Source organism: Cyclopterus lumpus, chromosome 18 (assembly GCF_009769545.1).
Source record: "Cyclopterus lumpus isolate fCycLum1 chromosome 18, fCycLum1.pri, whole genome shotgun sequence".
Classification (NCBI taxonomy): Eukaryota; Metazoa; Chordata; class Actinopteri; order Perciformes; family Cyclopteridae; genus Cyclopterus; species Cyclopterus lumpus.
Genome location: NC_046983.1, coordinates 2322413 through 2345000, shown reverse-complemented (window position 1 = coordinate 2345000; position 22588 = coordinate 2322413). Strand labels below are relative to the sequence as shown.

Here is a 22588-nt window from a genome sequence, read left to right as displayed (position 1 = left end):
GGTCTTTTACCAAATATTAACAGAAAAAATATTCTAATCTTAAAAAGGTAGGTGTGATACTCTTGTGTCAACTAAATGACATTTCAACTTACCTGATGATGTAACGTTAGGAGTACTGATTGAATTCACCCACCATCTCTTCATTGCATTTTTGTACATGTCAATGATTTTAAGTCCAGTTTCTTTTTTCTTCATCAATGTCTTTTACATTGTAACATGAAATATGTTACTACCACCATTCATGGTTTTGTTATACTTTAGCATCTTGTATGATACTTATATTTGACTGTTAATAATCTAAATTCTCCCTGCATAATTGTTGATCATAAATTGGCCTCCTATTACAAGGAACTGTGCTGATGCTGTAAAAACATTTCAGGGTAATTAAAATCAGCAAAGTTTTGGAACACATTTCTTTATATTAAAGGTTCAGATTCAGATCTTCCGTCTCTAGCTTGTTGGGGATACAGTCTTATGTTTTCCATATGTCAACAATTTCTGACTGTATTAAAGACACTGAGACAATCAGTTTACTTAAAATATTTATTCCAATGTTACATACAGTTTCACCAATACTTGGTATCATATAGCATTCTTTAGAAGCGACAGCTCATTTGAATGTTTACTTGCACTTGGACAAAATATCAGCCAATGAAGGCTTCATTTTAAACGTAAAAGTCATCAATATGTACATTCACAAAAAAAAAGAATAACATTGTAATAATAATATAATGCGAACACAGATTGCAACCATTTTCTAGTATTATTTTGTGACTTCAGAGGAGAAAATACATTGTTTCTTTGCCTGTCTTGTGTGAACTAATTATGGTCTTTATAGTGTCCCATCTGGCCTTTTTGAGGATAAACAGAATAATATTATGTTTTTTGGCTTCATAGTTTATTAACAAAAAAATTATTGCATTTCTTCAGCGGTTAGTGTGGAGTTATCAAGTTATGATGTTTTTGTCTGAGCAGTGTGGGCTTAAAAGAAAATTAGATCCCAAACGACCTCTACTGGTGAAAGCCAAGTAGTGGTTAACATGATAAGATTTGATATTTGATTACTCTTAGTAGTTGTAAATGTAATAGTGCTTTTCATTTGTATCCTATTCTAACCACACAGTGATTGATTTTGACTGAAGAAAGAGTCAATATATGTATACTTGTAGGACAGAAATCCAGCAGTCCTGTGGTCACAAAAACACAATTGATTACATATTAAATAAAAAACTTGCCTTCATTCGCATAAGCTTCACTCACATAAGCTATCGGAAGAGTGATCACTCTCCATCATTGCTACTTTCAACTGCTGTAAACAATTAACCATGATCCTAATATCTGTGATGCATCGCACATGTTTATATATTCAGCACACACACATAAATAGGAAAGTTATGATTTTTCTTGTCTTGCGGGTTTCAGTTCCTTATAGCATGGTCAGACCGACTACACCCACAGTGATCAGCACAGCTGTAGGGGAGGACAGAAAGAAATTATTTATTAGGCATTGTTCCAACACACATTTAGGACAACTTTTCTCTCTTGAGGATAACAACCATGACTTACCCTGTGTGAGAGATTGACGGAGTGTAATGGCGTGGCTAGTATTACTAGGAGTAGTAAGAGTGGTAGGAGTAGTGGTTACTGTGCCATTAACGTTTGCCAGGTCTACACCGGAACGCTTTATTTTGGTGTCGGGGGCTCCCAGAATACCAGTAGCTGAACAAGAATGCAAAAGACAAAAGGTTCATGGACATGTTTTACAACATGGGACAATTAATATACAGTATGATCTGTGATAGTCTCTGACAATGGGTCTTAGTTGGCTGTTTAAAGTGCATGTGATGTGTGTGTCTCCACTATGTTGGCTTACTGTTGTTGAAAGGTCCAGTGGAGACTGCGAGCGTGAAACCTGATGCAGCTCTAGTAGAAGTGTCTGGAACAGTGGCAGCAAATGTACACTGGATTTTCCTTCCATTGACGCTGCCCTTCACAGAGTTCACGTTCAGCTGCGGAGCAAAAAAAAGACAATGAGTGTATTAATATTAAAAAAAATATTTAAATTTAAAAGTCCACTACCACCATTAATCTGAGTAGAACTCACCGTTGTCACAGTCAGCGTGCCGTTGTCGAGGACAGTGGGAAAGAACTTAACAACCCCGTTGTTATTTGCACAGACATAGGTTGTGTCATTTCCTCCCTGTGGTGTAAAACAAGGAATGGTTAATAACCTGTTTACACAGATGATTTCAAACAAACTATGTGAATAGCTTTGGTTTAGCCGTCATGCTACGTTTTAGCATACCAGTGTTGCGTCAGTTGACAGGGTGGCGGCAATGTAGCCATCTGATTCTCCTGAGAGTCCAAACTCAAAGTTATTACCGCTCGTCTGCTTGGCATTAAGAAAGAAACATGAACCTGAGGAGGGGTCGCACTCTGCGGGCTCAGCCGCACAGAGCACCTGGGTCCCACATCCTGTCCGAGAAAGAGGTGTCTGCAAGGGAGATAAGAACCTTTTGAGTGGGTTGGAAATGTGCACTTTGATGATGGTAAACACCATCAATGATTATAAATTCAGTTATTTTCCAGTGTGCTCTATTTTTTTGGACATTACTCACCCCAAGATTTTCCACTGTGGTGTTTTGTGTCAGAGCCGGTGCCGTGGTCGGTGCCGTGGTCGCGTTCGCCGCCGTTGTCCCGTTAGCCGGTGCCGTGGTCGCGTTCGCCGCCGTTGTCCCGTTAGCCGGTGCCGTGGTCGCGTTCGTTGCAGTTGTCCCGTTAGCCGGTGCCGTGGTCGCGTTCGCCGCCGTTGTCGCGTTAGCCGGTGCCGTGGTCGCGTTTGCCGCAGTTGTCCCGTTAGCCGGTGCCGTGGTCGCGTTCGTTGCAGTTGTCACGTTAGCCGGTGCCGTGGTCGCGTTCGCCGCCGTTGTCCCGTTAGCCGGTGCCGTGGTCGCGTTCATTGCAGTTGTCCCGTTTGCCGGTGCCGTGGTCGCGTTCGCCGCCGTTGTTCCGTTAGCCGGTGCCGTGGTTGCGTTCGTTGCAGTTGTCACGTTAGCCGGTGCCGTGGTCGCGTTCGCTGCCGTTGTCGCGTTAGCCGGTGCCGTGGTCGCGTTCGCCGCCGTTGTCGCGTTAGCCGGTGCCGTGGTCGCGTTCGCTGCCGTTGTCGCGTTAGCCGGTGCCGTGGTCGCGTTTGCCGCAATTATCACGTTAGCCGGTGCCGTGGTCGCGTTTGCCGCAGTTGTCCCGTTAGCCGGTGCCGTGGTCGCGTTTGCCGCAGTTGTCCCGTTAGCCGGTGCCGTGGTCGCGTTTGCCGCAGTTGTCCCGTTAGCCGGTGCCGTGGTCGCGTTTGCCGCAGTTGTCCCGTTAGCCGGTGCCGTGGTCGCGTTTGCCGCAGTTGTCCCGTTAGCCGGTGCCGTGGTCGCGTTTGCCGCAGTTGTCCCGTTAGCCGGTGCCGTGGTCGCGTTTGCCGCAGTTGTCCCGTTAGTAGATACTGTAGCGTTTGCGGCGTAGGTGCCCACAGATAACCAGGACAGCGTCACAAATAGGACAGTGAGGACCAGTCTGTTGTCCATGCCTGGATTGGGTGGGGTAAGATTATGCACTTAGTTAATATCATTTAAAACACAATTGTGTCAAGAGATTCTATCAAGTGGGCTCAGAGTAAATCATAAAAGGAGAAATATTTAATTAAAACATAATTTCTTTTACAGTACTGCATTTGAGAACATTTTACAAAGAAGGAATGTTGAGCTACACTCTTTGTGGGATCGTAGAGGAAAACACCCTTAATAATGACAACCGAAATGAAAAAGACTACATTAATCAATTTGTTAACCAATGATTTATATTTAACATGAATATATTTCCATTAACACAGGTACACGCCTAACAAGTAATTTAGTTTACGTGTTATCTATCAATTTTGTTAATTTAAAAACAATTCAAAAGAAAATGTATAATATGTATGTATGATGGGTTTAATCATATTAACTTTGCTTGATATTACTAAAATACTCATAATACGGATCAATTGTGTATAATATTCTTAGTAATCATAAACATTGATTGCGCTTCATAGTTTAGTTATATATTTCAGATGACGGAAATTGATAATTAACATGATACATTTGATTGATTTGCAAAAGAAACCTAAATTTGAAGAAAAACTGAATGCAAGTACTTCATATGACATTACTTCAAAAGTGATATACCTTATATTCAAAAGCCTACCTGTAGATATTGTCTTCAGTTCCAAATGACGTGAAATCGGGTTAAGAAACAAAACAATCTGCAGTCTCTTGAAATGAAGATCTTGTGTAGTTTTAGTCTTCGGTGTGGCTTCTCGGTAGGCTGCTTGCTCCTCTAGTGTTCCCAGGTAAAGGTGTAACACCTGTATTCCCTGTGTCAATATTTAAACGAGTCAGTGCAAAAAAAAAAAAAACTTTCTCTGACATCATTGATGATGTTTCATAGGGCAGGGCTTGGAATGAAGGCTTATGGGGCGTGTTTGATGGAAGCCACGTGAATTTTGCCATGTGATTGGAACTTTGTAGCTTCTAAATGCATTACTTCCTCAATGGTCTCGATGGGGACAAGGAAAAACGAACACCGTGTCTCTATCGATCACATCATCTTCCTTTTTTATAATAAACTTATTAGGTACATGCTAGTCTTTTGGAGCGCGGCCATATAGTTCGTCGGACCCTGGTCGAAGCTGATGCTGATGCTACGCCATTTAAAATGAAAGTAGTATAAATTACTACCGGAATTGTTCAGTATTATAGGTGCATATTATTAAAAGTAATGTTACATTTGAGCAAATGCACCAGATCTCCCTCCCCCTCCCCACACTTCACCCCTGAATACAATGACAGGGATTGGTTTAAGAAATGAATGGTGACACAATGGCCAGAACTGGTTTGTCAGCCAATGTGCAGGTTATTGTGTTAACTTTAGTATCGCCTTTGTGTTCTGTGGTTTCTTGTTTGTTGTTTACCCTCCCTATCCTTTGACCATGCAAGTTCAGGCAACTCTGCCTGTAATACGATAATGGGAGTAGCCTTCTGAAATGTGTTATTCGGTGTGCAGTCAAAGAATCAGAGTTAATGAACCGATATGTTAAGGTCTACAATACAGTAACGTTGATCAAAGAGCTCCTACTATGATTAACTAAATAGTGAATGAAATCATTCGTGAATAAATTGTGTAGCTGTTTGAATATGTTTTTCCACCGACATATAATAGAGGGAGAATTATGATTAATTTACTAACGATGGCTCTGAGGAGCTTGTACAGGGATGTCACGGATTGTGTCACGGATGAGATCATATCAGCAGAAAAGAAGAAAAAAGGTCTCAATTACGTATCATATTTTCTTTAGAGCTTGTGTTCGTTGTACACAAATACAATAATGTATTTCCCAGATCGTTTTCATCGTGTGTGTTCTAACCACTATAGGTGACAATAAGAAAGTAAAAGGATAACATTTAGACATTCTTCTTGTCAGTTGGCGTTTAAACTCTTGCTTATTAAAAATAAATAGCGTTTGGCTGAATGGCTTAAACAATACACAGAGAAAAGCCAACAGCATTATATGTGTTAAACCGGTTGGGTTGGTTCTGTAGTCTTGTGATTTCTCCGTAAGTACGTCAATACACAAAAACTTGAGCAGTGTGTCACAAAAAAACGACAATCTCATGGTGTGTCATGAAACTGAAATCTTCAGAACGTATGAGTATCTTCTGCAGTGCAGTGTAAGAATACAAAAAAGTAATAATCAATTACACAAATGTGGCTGATTCGACAACGGCCAATATTTTAGTGACTTGACATTACAACAGATTTCATGTCCCACCAGACTTGAAAAGTTGTTGTTTTTTGGGGATGTAAGAGCAATGAGGTGATTGATTTTCAAACAATTGCAAATTAGGAAGCTTTCAATTCAACCGGTGAAGCCTAGAGAGAGCCGAGGGGAAGGAATAAGGACCGACAGGTGCGCTACCTGACTCCTCGCTATGAGTCATTCTTCTGTCGTTTCCCAGGACGACGCTCATGAGTCGGCACATTGTGACCAGGTATCATTTCACCATAACAAGCAACTGGTATAGCAACTGGCCAGGGTTAAAAAAAACAAAAAAAAACACCTAAAAGTTATTATCTTTTTGTTTGTCTTTTCCAAGTAAATCTTTGGCATTATGTTTTTCATCTGAAGCACTTTGAATTGCAAAACTGATGTTTGAGGCACGTGGTTCAGTCCAATGGCGTAGCGTCATTGCCATCATTGGGGGGCCGTTGTCAAATAATTTGTCTTTCGGTTACAGTTATTTTTCAGATATTGAAAGGGATGTTGTGAACCTCTGAGAAGAAGTGCCTTCAGAGCCCTCTGCCGCCACGAGGAGAGTGGTCTGTTTTCCGTGTGCTTGCGTCCACAAAAGGCTACAGCCTATACAAATAATCTAAACCAAATATTTGTCTGCGCTGTAGTTTTTCTTGTGTAAAGAGTAGATAACGCTGTCGTGTACACGTTTAAATGTTTAGTGGCCTTGCGACTTAAGACCACACCTTTTCTGATATTTACCACGGCTCCGGACTGCCACCGTGGCGTTTGCATATACAAGAGCTTTTTCTGTGATGCGTGCCAGTTTAAAAAAGTCATTGTGTTTTAAAAAGAGAGCGAGCAGAGAGACGTCGCCCCGTTTCACACCACCCACCCACCCCTGTCTGAAACTCTCAAGACGTCTAACCGGACAAGCGAGCGTGTCGAGCGGTCGCAAGGGTTTATGGCGGGTCGAGCTTGCGCGACCGGATTTGTGCATATTTTGGTTCACTCCCGTCATACTAGAAATATGTGTACTAGTGCTACCAGTGGGAACGGGTTGGCCTGCAGCCCAGTGCACCTTGGTTCCACTGAACCTCGTACTTTCATAATGCCGTGCGCACACAACTTCAGGGAAACAACGTCTTATTCGGTGTTTCCGTGTTCAGCTCATGTGACGATATGCTCCCTTATAGTTTTGATTATGTGAGGGACTTTTCTTTTGTCAAAACATGTTGACGTTTGGACTGCGGCCGAGCACAGTGCCGCTCACTGTGTGTGTGTGTGTGTGTGTGTGAGAGAGACTGATTGTCTAGGGTCTATATTTCTCAATCAAATCAGTTTACAGTTATACTGTTTATCAAAAACTTACAACAAAACTAAAACATGCAACACAAACAAAACAAAATCAAGAAAACATTAGTAAAGAAAAAACACTACTCATAAGAACCAGAGCATCGCCTCTGAAGCCAGGACGTCCTTCAGAGCCCAAACGTTCACAAAGAGTTCCGTGTTTCTTGAGCAGCAGCCTGCTGGAGCGGATGTTGATCCACTAGCTGAGGGATGGAGTTCTTTAGATGAGCCAGCTCAACACAGCCGGCCTCTCTCAGTCTGGATCTCAGGCTGACCGACGTCAGGACGAAGTCTACTGACTGGGGCTGAAGTAGGAACAGGTGTTTTTCATACCTTAACCTTCCATCCTTCCTCAGCAGCACACATGCAGTATCGGTCCATGGCAGGCCGAAGCTGTACAGCAGCCTCTGGGCCGTCTGCAGGCTGAAGGCTGGGATGCAATGTCCACCAGGCCCGGTCCTCCCTCCTGGACCAGTAGCTACAGCACCGCAGATCTCAGCCAGTGAAGCCGGGACCAGAAGAAGTCCACAACTGCCCTCTGGATTCTTTCGATTGACCTTCTACAGTGACAGCTCTCTTCTCACATGCTCGACTACCATTAATGATTAAAGACCCAACCCTCACCTTGTGCATTTAAGTATGAAACAGAACAGTGATGTAAACAGCCAACAGTAACATAAATATTAAGTACAGCACATCCATGAGACTCACTTAAAGGTTTTCATCCTTTTGGAACCTTTATCCCTCTTCAGCTTCCTGAGACTCGTCATGTGTTTTTAAGACGGAAACGCTTCCTCTCATCTAATGTCTCCACACCAACCGCTTTCTGTACTGATAAAACACTTTTCATGAACCTTTCTGCATCTGGAAAGAAGTCTGAAACTTTTACTGATTTTCCAAACGTTTCATCCAGGAAGTCATTAATGTCCTCCAGCTTGTACAGCGACCTCCGCCGGCTCTCCACTCCGCGGAGCCCCGGTGCTACTTGGCCGCTCCGCTGATGCGTCTCTCGGCTCGGGGCGCCCCTCGGCCGGTCTGCCCCCCTACACTTAAAGCACTTGATGCTACCGGTAGTAGCGTACACCATGTAGTGCCCGTCCCCTGTTTCACCCTGAAGGAGACATCCAGCGTCATTGCGGACAAGAAACACGGTTTATCCCCACAAAAAAAACTATAAACACACAAAATACACAAACAGACAGACAAAACACAACTACTCAATCACACAGTGAACTATGGAAGAAAAGAATTATGAAAAATTTGAGAAAAATCACCAAACATTTAGTCTCAGCACGCTCTCACCACCACCAGCTTCCTCCAGAGAGAGAGGGAGAGAGAGAAGGTGAACAATTTGCACTCAGTGTTTCTGCAACTTAATAATAATAATTTAAATGACTTTTGAGACATCACTGTCTATTTTTTCTGCCTGACCCTGTTCTTGACCCTGTTCCTGACCCCTGTTCCTGATCCTGTCCTTGACCTCTGCTCCTGAACCTGTTTCTGACCCTTTTCCTGAACCCTGATCCTGTTCCTCTGTTCCTGACCCTCTTCCTGACCCTGTTCCCGTTCCTGAACCCTGATCCTGACCCTGTTCCTGACCTTTGTTCCTGACCCTGTTCCCCAGTTCCTGTTCCCCTATTCCCGACCCCTGTTCCTGACCCCTGTTCCTGATCCTGTCCTTGACCTCTGCTCCTGAACCTGTTTCTGACCCTTTTCCTGAACCCTGATCCTGTTCCTCTGTTCCTGACCCTCTTCCTGACCCTGTTCCCGTTCCTGAACCCTGATCCTGACCCTGTTCCTGACCTTTGTTCCTGACCCTGTTCCCCAGTTCCTGTTCCCCTATTCCCGACCCCTGTTCCTGACCCTTGTTCCTGACCCTGTTCCTGTTCCCCTGTTTCTGACCCTGTTCCCCTGTTCCTGACACTTGTTCCTGACCCTGTTCCTGACCCTTGTTCCTGACCCTGTTCCCCTGTTCCTCTGTTCCTGACCCTTGTTCCTGACCCTGTTCCTGACCCTGTTCCTGACCCTTGTTCCTGACCCTGTTCCCCTGTTCCTGACCCTGTTCCCTGGTTCCTGACCCTGTTCCCCTGTTCCTGACCCTTGTTCCTGACCCTTTTCCTCTGTTCCTGACCCTGTTCCTGACCCTTGTTCCTGACCCTGTTCCCCTGTTCCTGACCCTTGTTCCTGACCCTGTTCCCTTGTTCCTGAGCCTGTTCCTGACCCTGTTCCCTTGTTCCTGACCCTGTTCCTGACCCTTGTTCCTGACCCTGTTCCTGACCCTGTTTCCTTGTTCCTGACCCTGTTCCCCTGTTCCTGACCCTTGTTCCTGACCCTGTTCCTGACCCTGTTCCTGACCCTGTTCCTGTTCCTGACCCTGTTCCTGACCCTGCATAAAATGTGAAATCTGATAGCATTGTTGTTGCCGTTGCTCTGTGTTGGTTGCAAGCGAACCAAAGTCACAGATCTCGCTCCGCTTGTTGATCGGCACGAGCTTCCAGACAGTGTTCCCTTTCACCGCAGAGATTAAGGTGATTAGAGGAGGCCACCTGTCAGATATCTACAAGGCCCGTCTCACAGAACCTGTTCCTGACCCTGTTCCTGACCCTTGTTCCTGACCCTGTTCCCTTGTTCCTGACCCTGTTCCCCTGTTCCTGTTCCCCTGTTCCTGACCCTTGTTCCTGACTCTGTTCCTGACCCTGTTCCCTTGTTCCTGACCCTGTTCCCCTGTTCCTGACCCTGTTCCTGACCCTTGTTCCTGACCCTGTTCCTGACCCTGTTCCTGTTCCTGACCCTTGTTCCTGACCCTGTTCCTGACCCTGTTCCCTTGTTCCTGACCCTGTTCCCGTTCCTGACATTGTTCCCTTGTTCCTGACCCCGTTCCCCTGTTCCTGACCCTGTTCCTGACCCTGTTCCCTTGTTCCTGACCCTGTTCCTGACCCTTGTTCCTGACCCTGTTCCTGACCCTGTTTCCTTGTTCCTGACCCTGTTCCCCTGTTCCTGACCCTTGTTCCTGACCCTGTTCCTGACCCTGTTCCTGACCCTGTTCCTGTTCCTGACCCTGTTCCTGACCCTGCATAAAATGTGAAATCTGATAGCATTGTTGTTGCCGTTGCTCTGTGTTGGTTGCAAGCGAACCAAAGTCACAGATCTCGCTCCGCTTGTTGATCGGCACGAGCTTCCAGACAGTGTTCCCTTTCACCGCAGAGATTAAGGTGATTAGAGGAGGCCACCTGTCAGATATCTACAAGGCCCGTCTCACAGAACCTGTTCCTGACCCTGTTCCTGACCCTTGTTCCTGACCCTGTTCCCTTGTTCCTGACCCTGTTCCCCTGTTCCTGTTCCCCTGTTCCTGACCCTTGTTCCTGACTCTGTTCCTGACCCTGTTCCCTTGTTCCTGACCCTGTTCCCCTGTTCCTGACCCTGTTCCTGACCCTTGTTCCTGACCCTGTTCCTGACCCTGTTCCTGTTCCTGACCCTTGTTCCTGACCCTGTTCCTGACCCTGTTCCCTTGTTCCTGACCCTGTTCCCGTTCCTGACCTTGTTCCCTTGTTCCTGACCCCGTTCCCCTGTTCCTGACCCTGTTCCTGACCCTGTTCCTATTCCTGACCCTGTTCCTGACCCTGTTCCCCTGTTCCTGACCCTTGTTCCTGACCCTGTTCCTGACCCTGTTCCTGACCCTGTTCCTGTTCCTGACCCTGTTCCTGACCCTGTTCCCCTGTTCCTGACCCTGTTCCCTTGTTCCTGACCCTGTTCCCCTGTTACTGACCCTTGTTCCTGACCCTGTTCCTGACCCTGTTCCTGTTCCTGACCCTGTTCCTGACCCTGTTCCTGTTCCTGTTCCTGACCCTGTTCCCCTGTTCCTGACCCTGTTCCCCTGTTCCTGACCCTGTTCCCCTGTTCCTGACCCTGTTCCCTTGTTCCTGACCCTGTTCCCCTGTTCCTGACCCTTGTTCCTGACCCTGTTCCTGACCCTGTTCCTGTTCCTGACCCTGTTCCTGACCCTGCATAAAATGTGAAATCTGATAGCGTCGTTGTTGCCGTTGCTCCGTGTTGGTTGCGAGCGAACCGAAGTCACAGATCTCGCTCCGCTTGTTGATCGGCACGAGCTTCCAGACAGTGTTCCCTTTCACCGCAGAGATTAAGGTGATTAGAGAACCGGTCGGACGCGTTGAAATGGAATTCATGCGTTGGCGCAAACAAAACAAGTCGATGTGTCTTTAGTCGATGTGTTTACACTGCGATGGATTATAGTTCATCAATGCGAGAGAAAAAAACTCCCTAAATTCCATCAGCACATCCCTGCCAAGAACAATAAGGTCCTGGAGCTGTTGAATGTGGAAACAGATGCATGTGTATTGCCGTCCTTTTAGTTGACATACTTATAATATAAAATGAAAGATTTCTAAAGATTATTATTCAGTTTCTATTATAGTAACTATTTCTTGGTGTGTTTTGTTGAATTGTAACTTCTTCTGCTCCTAACTTGCTTGTGAGAGTCAGAATCTTAATCTTAGTGAATAAGAATCTCCATTTCTATGTTTTACATGATTAGTTTTGTTCCCCCGTTACACATAAAAACAACAACAAAATATAACAAAAAACCAACGTGGTAAATGTCGTAAAGTAAATCCAATCCATCCACTGAATTGAACAGACAAATCTCGAGTTGCGTTTTTACGAAGTCACTTTTGATGGCTCAAAAGACCGCTTTCACTTTTCAACCGGCCGGGGCGGATTCCTTTTCCAATTCACGAAAAGAGTCAAGGAAATCTTTTGATGACGGGAAAGGCAGATTTACACACATCGATTGCAGACAACCACAAATATGTTCCTGCCTTGTGTTTACTGTAATAGACAAGCAATGTTGGCTGTAATAAGCACCAATTAAAACGCTGTAGAGTAATGTAGCACAGATACCTGCACTTACAAATATAATTGACCTCACCTGACTGAATTCAGGTCCACTTTGACGTATGAAATCATAAACATGTAACGGGTTATTGGTCGATGCCGTTGTTCTGACAAATGGATTTACAGTGTTCGCTTCAGTATTAATAACTTCTTACTATTCCTCTGTTGGGACCAGGAAAGAGAACATTTTGACTTCAGGCTATTAAACTACCGGGTCCCGGCAATGGACTCCTCTGATGTGCCTCCAGAGGTCACCGAGTCACGGCATAATTACCGGCCCAATTAGATTACGACTGAACGGTGAACTTGTGGTTTATTAGTAACCGTTTAGCTAAAGGTTAGTGGGTGTTGGTCTCTCAAGGGCACAACGATTCGGTGACCGACGTCACAAAAAACGCGGCAACGCACGATAAATAACTGTGACCCTGCCCTTCCACAAAATTAAATACATAAATAATTTCAGACCCACTTTTTTTTACGAAGTCACTTTTGATGGCTCAAAAGACCGCTTTCACTTTTCAACCGGTCGGGGCGGATTCCTTTTCCAATTCACGAAAAGAATGAAGGAAATCTTTTGATTACGGGAAGATTTACACACATCGATTCCAGACAACCACAAATATGTTCCTGCCTTGTGTTTACTGTAATAGACAAGCAATGTTGGCTGTAATAAGAACCAATTAAAACGCTGTAGTGTAATCTAGCACAGACACCTGCACTAACAAATATAATTGGCCTCACCTGACTGAATTCAGGTGACCGACGTCACAAAAAACGCGGCAACGCACGAGAAATAAATGTGACCCTGTCCTTCGACAAAATTAAATACATAAATAATTTATGACCCACTTTTCTCTTTTGTTCTGAACGTTTTTTTTGTCTTTGCACGAATGCTCGACGTAGAATTAGTGCATCGAGTTATTTCCAGCTACATAATCTCTGAGGAAGTAGCTGTTAATAACTCATTAACTCTTCCATTACTCTTTCATAAAGGCATTTTTGTTTCGGTTGATTTTTTTTTGCTGCGTCGCATCCTTTTCTTACTTAATGGAAGCTGGTTTTAACAACACAGAGTAATGATAAGGGGCTTTTAGAGCCAGCTGGGCAGCATTGTCGACATTCTTCCCGTCATTCATGCGTCAGTGAACACTCATCGAGGTCATAGTGCCAATACAGGTTTTATGACTTCAAGAAAAGATAAGAGCCAGACAAATAATCAGGAAATCTTTTTTATTGTAAAGAACGTGACATTAATTCAACATGGCACAGACCTATACTTTAAAAAAAAATATATATACTTTTATAAATATAACTAATATAAATATGTATAGTATATATATATATATATATATATATATATATATATATATATATATATATATATATTACTGGAAAATAGCTTTTCTGAGAAAGTGACAGGACGAGTTGAGTTTGTTTTTGGCATTGGTATCAAGAAAGGCTTCCTTCTGTTTGTTGGTCCTTCATTCTTCAAACTCCACAAGTTTCTTCAGCTCAGACTTCAGCAGCTCTTCGTCCTCTTCCTCCTCGTCGACCTCCACCTCGATGCCGTCGATGGTCCTCTGCAGCTGCTCCTTGATGCGGTTCAGTTCCAGCAGCCCGTCCTGCAGGTCCTTGCACACCTCTCGGATCTTGACGGCGAACTCCGTCTTGGCTCCCTTCTTGAGCTCCTTGGCGTCTTTGGCCAGGAAAAAGACGTCGAGGGCCAGGAAGAGGCCGGACATGACCCCCGTGGTGATGCTCATCACCTGGGCGGCCTTGGCGGCGCCGCCTGCCACACTGAGCACCTGCACGGTGCTGATCAGGCTCTCCGTGTTGACCACCAGCGCCTTGCCGGCCCGGCCGCCCTCCTTCATGACGTGTTTGACGTTCTGGTTGAGGTGATTCTTGGAGATGTTCTCGGCATACTTTTCAAAGTTCCACTCCTCCAGCATCTCCATCCCTTCCTGTCGGGTAGATAAGGGACGGCAGACGTTCCATTATATTTAAACCCTGTGTGTGTAAACCACGCCTACATATTATTTATAGTATTTATAGACCAAACCACGTAATGGTAGGGTGGAAAAAAGTAGGCGCCCAGATTATCATTTGCTGGAGAGTTTTGGTGAGCATGAAAACCTTCATGATTCCCCAATGAAATTAGTCAATTTAAGACAATGTTTATAGGACTCAACGAAAAAAATACCTTTTTGGCTTTTATTTCCTGATATTAGTGTAAAAATATTGTAACTGTCGTGTTTTAAATAGGCGGTTATCTACGCACAATTTAAAAAAGACAATTACGATCTTCACACTCAAAGCTAAAAGAGCAAAAAATGGTCAAGAGGTGACGTTTTAACAGTACATCTTCAAGCTTTTTGTGAGAAACTGCCTAAAAAAACATAAAATACCAACAAATTAAAAAGATCTCCTCACCTGCAGAAACTCCAGGCACTCCCTGATGTCCTTCATGTCGCCCTCGTACTCGTGGATGACCTTCTCCACCTTCTTGCGGTCCGTCTTGGAATGCACCGTGTCGGTGATGTTGGCCGATGCGGAAGCCACCCCGCCCGCGGTCGCCACCCCGATGCCGACCGCCGTGACGATGAGCGACGCCCCCATGGTGAAGGGCGCCAAGACGAGGCCGGTGATGGTCGTGATGGAGCCGGCGACGCTGGCCACCCCGCCGCCGACGCTGGCCTTGACCGCCTTCTTGTGGAAGGCGTCCGCCGAGTCGGCCAGAGACAGCAGCTCCAGGATTCGCTGCTGCAGGGAGGCGCCGCGCTGGTTGAAGAAGCGGACGAAGAGACGCGCCGCCAAGAAGACGCGATCCGCGGCTTGTTCCACCACGCTGGGGACGAGGAGAACGAGGAGAACGAGGAGAACGGGTCACGCAATGCCACTAAAAGACATCTCACTTTTAGTAAAAGGTCGGTTTTGTGGACACATGGCAATTTTATTTACTAAAGGATAAGCAGGAACATCTATTTTACTTCAATAATAATAGACATTATGATCTCGAAATAGGTTGTTAATAATGACCAGTGCTACTCTTAAGCCGAAGAAGAACATTTAAAAACTTCAATAAATAAACTCACTCTTCAGGCTCATCTTCCTGCATGCCCTCGTTCCACTGATCCCAGCCTAAAACACAATAAATAAATTATAGTGTATGTAAAAAGGTAATCAATAAGCAGGATCAACAATAAATACAGAAGACATCGTCTTGCATACCGTCTACGGATCTCCACCACCCTATAAGGCCTTCCTCCTCCTGGAAGTCAAACCATCGGAAAACTCATTGGAATAATTCAGTTTGTACAGAAAAATTAAAAATTTATAAAAACGTAAAACAAGCATCATGTGACGTAATGTTATAAGAAATAATTAAAAAAGAAGCTTACGTCTAGAGGGTCCAGGACCGTTCCTTCAATGTGCTCTGGCACTTCGGCCATCTCTAAAGTCTGGACTTCCACTACTTCCTAAAAGAATAAAAAAAGAATAAATAGTGTCCACAGATTGCGTTAGAGGCTGTTAAACGGTATTAGTCGGGTACCAATGAGCATATGCCAATATGTACTTCTTTTTTTATTATTATTTGGGCCAATGCTCATTGTACAATATTAGATTTTGTTGAAAAAGATTTCAAAGATATATATTGACACAGCAACGCCTCAGGGTCATTTTAATATTGCGGCTGGCTGCAGCAGAGCCGGTAATATTCATGCTTTAATACTGTTGGGTGGTTTGATTTACTGCAGAGAAATGAATGATACGCTCGTAGGATTTTAAATGAATTGATGAAGTAGTAACTACAGGTATGCAGAGGAAAAGAAGTAAATGTACTTCGTGGAACTGTATGTGAAATAATGTTGCTCGTAATGACAAAACTTTACATGTTGTACATCCGTGGGTGGCACACAACATCTAGTTCCAGGAAGAAAGGTATGACGTCACACCGGCACAAAGGCAGCAGGTTCATATCAGCGACTTAAAAATAAATACATACGACGCCTTAGGCAAAGATTCTTCTCCTCGGCATCTTTCTAATAACAGATATGTAATTACCGTTGAGTTCAGCATACGTGGCTTCCAGTTTACACAGTAATTTACAGTAGTTTGTTTATTTAAACTATGAACAAAGAAATTATACATTTGGGATTTTTTTTAAAGCAGATGAAATTCCTGCATTCTAAAAATATCTTATATATACTTTTACATGGCAGACATTGTACATGTATCACCTGCCTACTCAACTCAGTATGTCATAAAGAAAACACTGAAGTATTTACATTATTTTATTTTAAAGACTTTTTAACTATATGCAATTACTACTATTCTTTTACTTTGACATGCCATGTGACTTCCATAATTTGTATATGACATGTCATATTAGGCTATAGTGTACTTTTAAAATGTTATGAAAAATGTATAGTATGTTGTATGTAGTATGTTATAGTATGTAACTAACTCAGTACGTCATACAAATATAGTAAAAAATAAATAGAAATAACAGAAGAAATGGATGGGAAGAAAATTAGAATTCTTTTAAATTGTTGTGAAAAATGTATAGTATGTAGTATATAGTATGTTAATAGAGGTCAGATGCTAAAAAGTATATTGAAAAAAAAGTGCTTAAATTCTAGTATAGTGTGTCCAGAAAAGTCATAAATATGTATGCAAAATAAAAAGTCATAGTATGGTGGTATAGTATGGAAAAAGGCCAGAGATAGCATGTAGGAAAGACGTCTAAAGAAATGACACGTTGAAGAAAATATTGTGCCAGGAAAACTAGGCGTGAAAATTAATTACTCAGAGTTCCTGTGACAGGAAACAGGAAGCACAGCTCTGAGAGTGAGAGAGGGACAAATATCATGTTTAAAAGACGTTTTTAGTCATTTCTTTACCTCTTCATTACATTTGGGTCCATTCACGACTGCACTGACACCGTATTGTGTTTATTTTTTATTGTTTCCCACTTTCTTCGTTGGCTTTCGTACCTTTTGTAAAGCTCTGAATTTGTGAGTTTGAAAAGGTGCGTTACACATGAAGCTGCCTACTCACTGGGGGCGGGGCTTGAGTGTCAGGTGACGAGTCCTGTGGAGCAAAAGAAAATACAAAATCAAATCACAAAAACCACAACAAAAAGAAAAAGGGTTTTTTTTTTACTTCAAATGTACTTAAAGCAGAGTAAACATCTTAAGTGACTGGTACCTTTGTTCCAGACCCAAACAAGGCAGCCGGCAGAATCCTGCGTATCCGGAACGTCTAGAGAAGGAAGAGCACGAAAAGAGTGTTTAAAAAAAACTACAGGCAGAGTGCAGTGATAACAATAAACACAACAACAACAACAACAACAACAACAACAAAAGGAGACTTTGAATGCACACCGTGGCTCTTTTCTTCGGCTGGCCCTTCACCTCGTGGCCGGCGTCGGCGTCGGCGTACCAAATGGTCTGTGGAGAGAAAAGAGTTCTTTGACTTGGGGGTTCGGGGGGGTCAAAACAATCACTTTTAATGAGTCGGCAAACCGCCGGTTTTTTTCCGGCTAGACCGCAAAAGTCTTCACGGTTTGTTTTCCGGGTGAGTCGATTGACGACATTTATTTTTTCCCACGCTGAAAGAATCCAGGAGAACGCGGCGGACGTCTTACGTAACCGTCTACGGCGGAGCTGTCGGGGGCGGAGCCGTCGGGGGCGGAGCCGTCGGGGGCGGAGCCGTCGTCGTCACCGCTGTCGGAGCTGGAGGAGATCTAAAAGAGCAAATTAATCAGAATCAAAATATTGTTGCTAGTAACTTCTAGCTAATGATCCATTGATTGGGCAATTATGTCATGAATTCAATTATCTTCAACATGCTCTGTGGTCACGTTTGACATCACACACACACACACACACACACACACACCCACCCACCCACACACACACACACACTCTTTCCCCATGACTCGTACCTGCGTCACCAACGAAGAAGACGAGTCGGCCTGACATTCCTCGTCTGGCTTCTGCAACACAACCAAAAGAAGTTTGGTGAAACGAGACCGGCCGGTTTTTTTTTTTTTTTAAAAGTCAGATTAAATCAAACGCGTTGGGGTCGGTCGTCTCTTGGGGCGCAGCTGGTGGTCGCCGGTCTCCCATGGCGACGTAAAGCAAACCTAAATGATTGAGGAGGATGAGCGGCTCCCCGCGGGGTACCTGTGCGTACGACCTGAAGGGGTTCACCTTCTGCATCATCCCTCTGAACATCCCGGGGCTCTGAAAACAAGAACCAGAATTAGTGAATGGTCTTCGATTATTATCGATTATTAATGTTTCATACGACGTGCTTTAAAATACAAATCGCACTATGTTCGTGGAAGGGATATAAGAAAAAAACAAAGTTCGGGATACTTCCTCTGCACATTATTTTAAACGTCATATGTAACGATTAAAAGGTATTCTGGGACATGAAATTAATAAGGAATGTTAAGTTATCTACCTTTTTTAAACATAAATGATTACGTCACTGATAATGATAGATACTTATGAGACCAAAAAAAAAGAAGATAGTTCAGCTTTCAGTGAGACAAAACACTTTTGTTAGTAATTCATGAATTATTAGAGTGGTAAATACTTAAAAAGACTAAATTTACATTTCAAGATACAGGTTTCGATAATGGACATTTTTAACAGTTTTGTCTTTTTTGTTTGTTTATTAGTGCATTTCTTTCTATATTTCAGATTGTACCTTTGGTTGTATGAAGAAAGAAAAACTCAAATCTCAACCCAGTAAAGATCACTTTGAAGACTCATGTTCTATTGATTAGCGCCACCTTGTGGCGGGAGCCAGAATAACACTGCTGCTGTTTTCTACATGACACGAGTCATGAGAAACCACATTAAAATCAGTTTTCTCTACGCAGGTTATGAAATATGTCGCTCCGGTTCCCTTCAAATTATTTTTGTCGTTTTAACGTCTCGCTCTACAATTTCTCTCGTGAACTCTGAAGCTTTGATGCTTCTTTTAAAACGCTCTACCTCCTTCTCTGGCACGTCTTTGCCGTCCGTCAAGCTCCCGCTGCTGGAGGAGAGGTCGCCGTGCAGAGGCTTGGCATTCTGGGAAAAAAAAAAAAAAAAAGAAGAATTTAAAAATAACTAAAACACCCTGAGACTGTGAAGACGTTGGACACAATGCGTAGAGAGGCAATCATCTTGATGATAGATATACATCAATAAAAAAAAAATTAAAAAAGGGGACAACCGGAGTACGAGCTCCGTAAGACGCGGTCCGGGCTTACCGGTTCTGTCCCCGTCTCCGGCGGATCCGCGGAACCCTTTCGGGGATCGCTCCGTGGCGCCTGCAGCCGAGCGGAGAGGGTCAAATTAAACACAACCGATTTAAAACAAAACAACAACAAAATGTGTTAAATGCACAGATGATGATGATGATGATGATGATGATGATGATGATGATGATACCTGCGCGGGAGACTTGAACGGGTTGATTTTCTGCATCGCCCCTTTCACCTTCCCGGGGTTCTGAAACACAACCGGTAATAAAGAAAGGTCGTCCCAAAGAACGGGTGGCATTGTTTGTTTGTTTACTACTTCACGTTAACAGTATCTAGAGGCGCTACATCATATAAAAGACTTTAAAGACCTGATTAATGGGCCACGTTTACCAAAAGCCTGTTTTTTACTGACACTCTGGATGAGGGGAACTTATTTATCCACCAGTGACGTCAACGTTTCGGTTCCCAACTCAACGTAAATGAGCCAGAGTTCGCTCATTTTTTGATTGACAGGACCGTCACCGGTCACCCACCTGACCGGAGTCCGAAACCCGGCCCGCTTCCAGAGACTCCGAAGAAGCAGCTTTAGAGACCTGCGTGAGAAAAGTGGACGCCTTATCGCCTGACACACACACACACACACACACACACACACAACCACCGCCGTCCGCTACCTGGGAGGCCGACTTGAATGGGTTGACCTTCTGTATGACCCCTCTCAGCACACCGGGGCTCTGAAAACACAAGTTCCAGAGGCGTCAGTTCAACGGGGCCCTTGTGGCTGTGTTTCTGTAGCTTAAAGCTATGCCTGGTTATGCTAATGCTCCACCAGGAAAAGGGCTGGGGGCGGGGCTTAAAAATAATTAAATCCAGATATTAAACGGGTTATATTTTGAAGCTCCGCCCACCTTCGGGGGGTCGGCTCCCGGTTCCAGTGACTCGGAGGCTCGGCCGACCGTGCACGGGGCCTGCGTTAAAGAAACAAACAAAGGCGTGGTCATATTTTCCACATTACGTCGTCAAAATGTGCGTCAGGGACGGTTTGACGTTTTACCGGCGAGGAAGACTTGAACGGGTTGACCTTCTGCATGACCCCTCTCAGCATACCCGGGTTCTGAAATACAGGTTTCAAGCGGTCCATCAACTCAAGGAAGCACTTTAAGGAGGCGGTAATGCACCTGAACAACAACGTCTGACCATTTATCAATTTAGCTAAACACGAGCATCAATATTAGCCATCTTTTTTTTAACAAATGAGTCTGGCTCACTTCACGTGTGTCCTGCGAGGTCACGGTGACCTTTGACCACCAGGATTTTGAATACGTTCGACCTTGACTGCAAGAGGAGGTTTGTGCCAAGTTTGAAAAGAAAAATAATAATAATTGCTGCGGGCATTCCAGAGATATCCCGAGAATGGGAAGCTGCCCAAAGGCATAAAAACAAATATTATATATATATATATATATATATATATATATATATATATATATATACACACATATATATATATATTATATATAATATATATATAAAATATATATATATTTAAATATATATATATATATACATACATACATACATACATACATACATACATACATACATACATACATACATACATACATATATATATATATATATATGTATATATATATATATACATACATACATACACACACATATATATATATATCTATATATATATATATATATATATATACACACACACATATATAATATATAGATATATATTTATTTGGAGCTCCTCTCACCTGAGTGGTTTCTGCTCCCTGTTCTAGGGACTCGGTGGAAGCAGCGTTGACGACTATGGAGGGAGGCTGAAAAATAAATATATAATTATTACGTTAAGTAATCAGAGTTATAAGAACGACTTCTCGATGTCGTGTCTTACCTGCGAGGTGGACTTGAACGGGTTGACCTTGTGCATGACTCCCATCACCCCCGTTCTCTGATGTTTACACACACACACACACACAGGCAATAATTATGAAAAAGTAAACATGACCCAGGAAGCCAGAAGAGGTCTTCAGGAGGTCATTTGGAACGCTCACCTTGGTCTTCGGGTTGAGCTCGCATGCCACCTCACTGCCGGCGTCCGGCCTGGGGGGGCCGTACTCGACGGGGTGGTCCAGATCCTGGAGATGGAATCCAGGTGTCTCGGGTCAACGGAACAAACATGTAAACAAACACATGTAAACAAACTCAACTCCATACCTCCTTGCTGGGGCGGGGCGGCACCACCGGGGTCGGGGTCGTCGAGCCTTTCTCTCTTCTGAACATATTCATGCTGAGAAGTGACAAAACGAATAAAACTTTAATACACACTTATATTTTGTTTGTTAAGCGTGTACTAAACTGTGCTCTTTTATTTTTCTGGAACCAAATCCCATTAATAAAAACGACCAACACATGGCGCTGTATGTTGATCTGGGAACCTGCACAGTGGGAATCAAGTGCAGGTGACACCGGTTGCGTCACAGCATTCTTTCACTTACACTTTATTTAGGTGACCGCTGAAAACGCCTGCGTGGAATAAGATAATAATAAGTGATGCTTTTGAATACAGTGTTAAAACACGCGCGTGGACGTCGTGAAATAAATAATAAAAACAAAGAAGCTTTAAAATTGCCGGAACTTTGAACACACGCGCACACACGCGCACACAGGGATGTGTAACACACTAATGGAGCAGGGTGCCTACCTCGGTGTTGCGACAGAAACACGGGGAGAGAAAAGAATTGAAAAATGAAACGTCGCAAAGAGCAAAAAGCAACAACACGGCGCTTCACTTCCTCTTCCTCTTCTTCTTCATCGTCACGCGCGGAGAGACGTCGAACCGGTTTTTTGGCACACAACCGGAGGCGGACCGTCCCGCCCCCTCCCCCTCCCCCCTCCCCCCCCCCACCCACACTTTTCATGCCCGGCTTTCAGGGGAAGTTTCGGTATAAAAGGCGCACAATGGGCGGCGTGGCTGGACTTCAAAGCGCCGCTCGGCCGCCACAAAGTTGCGGATAGTTCGAGGCCGAGCGCGCGCCCACGTGCCACCTGTGCGGGGGGGGGGGGGCGTGGCCTCTTTTCTACTGGGCCGCAGGGTAAAAAAAAAAGAAATCTGAGTTTAGGGAAACGAAAACCAGATTTATATAAATAACAAAGCTGTGAATTCAGTCCTATTTACGCTTCAATGTTATGCATTTAGAAGCAAATTTAATTACATAAAATAT

General features: G+C 43.9%; 2 protein-coding genes across 2 annotated transcripts; both read right to left on the bottom strand.

The window, feature by feature from the left end:
• Positions 1-862: 862 nt before the first annotated feature.
• Positions 863-4399, bottom strand: si:cabz01007794.1 (mucin-19). Its single transcript, XM_034556841.1, has 7 exons — positions 4231-4399; positions 2619-3574; positions 2306-2494; positions 2105-2200; positions 1874-2009; positions 1567-1719; positions 863-1470 (listed from the first exon to the last, which is right to left on the bottom strand). Exons 2-7 carry the CDS (start codon positions 3570-3572, stop codon positions 1427-1429), a joined length of 1572 nt encoding a protein of 523 aa, XP_034412732.1. The 5' UTR covers positions 3573-3574; positions 4231-4399; the 3' UTR covers positions 863-1426.
• Positions 4400-13492: 9093 nt separating this feature from the next.
• si:cabz01007802.1 lies at positions 13493-22226 on the bottom strand. Its single transcript, XM_034556795.1, has 23 exons — positions 22069-22226; positions 21582-21654; positions 21419-21502; positions 21259-21315; positions 21119-21184; positions 20401-20460; positions 20255-20314; positions 20021-20080; positions 19880-19939; positions 19534-19593; positions 19353-19412; positions 19093-19170; positions 18271-18330; positions 18030-18080; positions 17730-17828; positions 17467-17532; positions 17291-17344; positions 17141-17173; positions 15481-15558; positions 15311-15350; positions 15175-15220; positions 14513-14927; positions 13493-14043 (listed from the first exon to the last, which is right to left on the bottom strand). Exons 2-23 carry the CDS (start codon positions 21651-21653, stop codon positions 13561-13563), a joined length of 2142 nt encoding a protein of 713 aa, XP_034412686.1. The 5' UTR covers position 21654; positions 22069-22226; the 3' UTR covers positions 13493-13560.
• Positions 22227-22588: the final 362 nt, after the last annotated feature.

Excerpts from the sequence above, each read along its gene's own strand:
- si:cabz01007794.1 (XM_034556841.1), bottom strand. The coding sequence starts at position 3,572 with ATGGACAACAGACTGGTCCTCACTGTCCTATTTGTGACGCTGTCCTGG. Across the intron at positions 2,201-2,305 it reads TGTCAACTGACGCAACACTG|GGAGGAAATGACACAACCTA; the intron begins GTATGCTAAAAC and ends TTTACACCACAG. Across the intron at positions 1,720-1,873 it reads CACTGGACCTTTCAACAACA|CTACTGGTATTCTGGGAGCC; the intron begins GTAAGCCAACAT and ends ATTCTTGTTCAG.
- si:cabz01007802.1 (XM_034556795.1), bottom strand. The coding sequence starts at position 21,653 with ATGAATATGTTCAGAAGAGAGAAAGGCTCGACGACCCCGACCCCGGTG. Across the intron at positions 17,829-18,029 it reads CTTCTTCGTTGGTGACGCAG|ATCTCCTCCAGCTCCGACAG; the intron begins GTACGAGTCATG and ends TTGCTCTTTTAG. Across the intron at positions 15,221-15,310 it reads GTGGTGGAGATCCGTAGACG|GCTGGGATCAGTGGAACGAG; the intron begins GTATGCAAGACG and ends ATTGTGTTTTAG.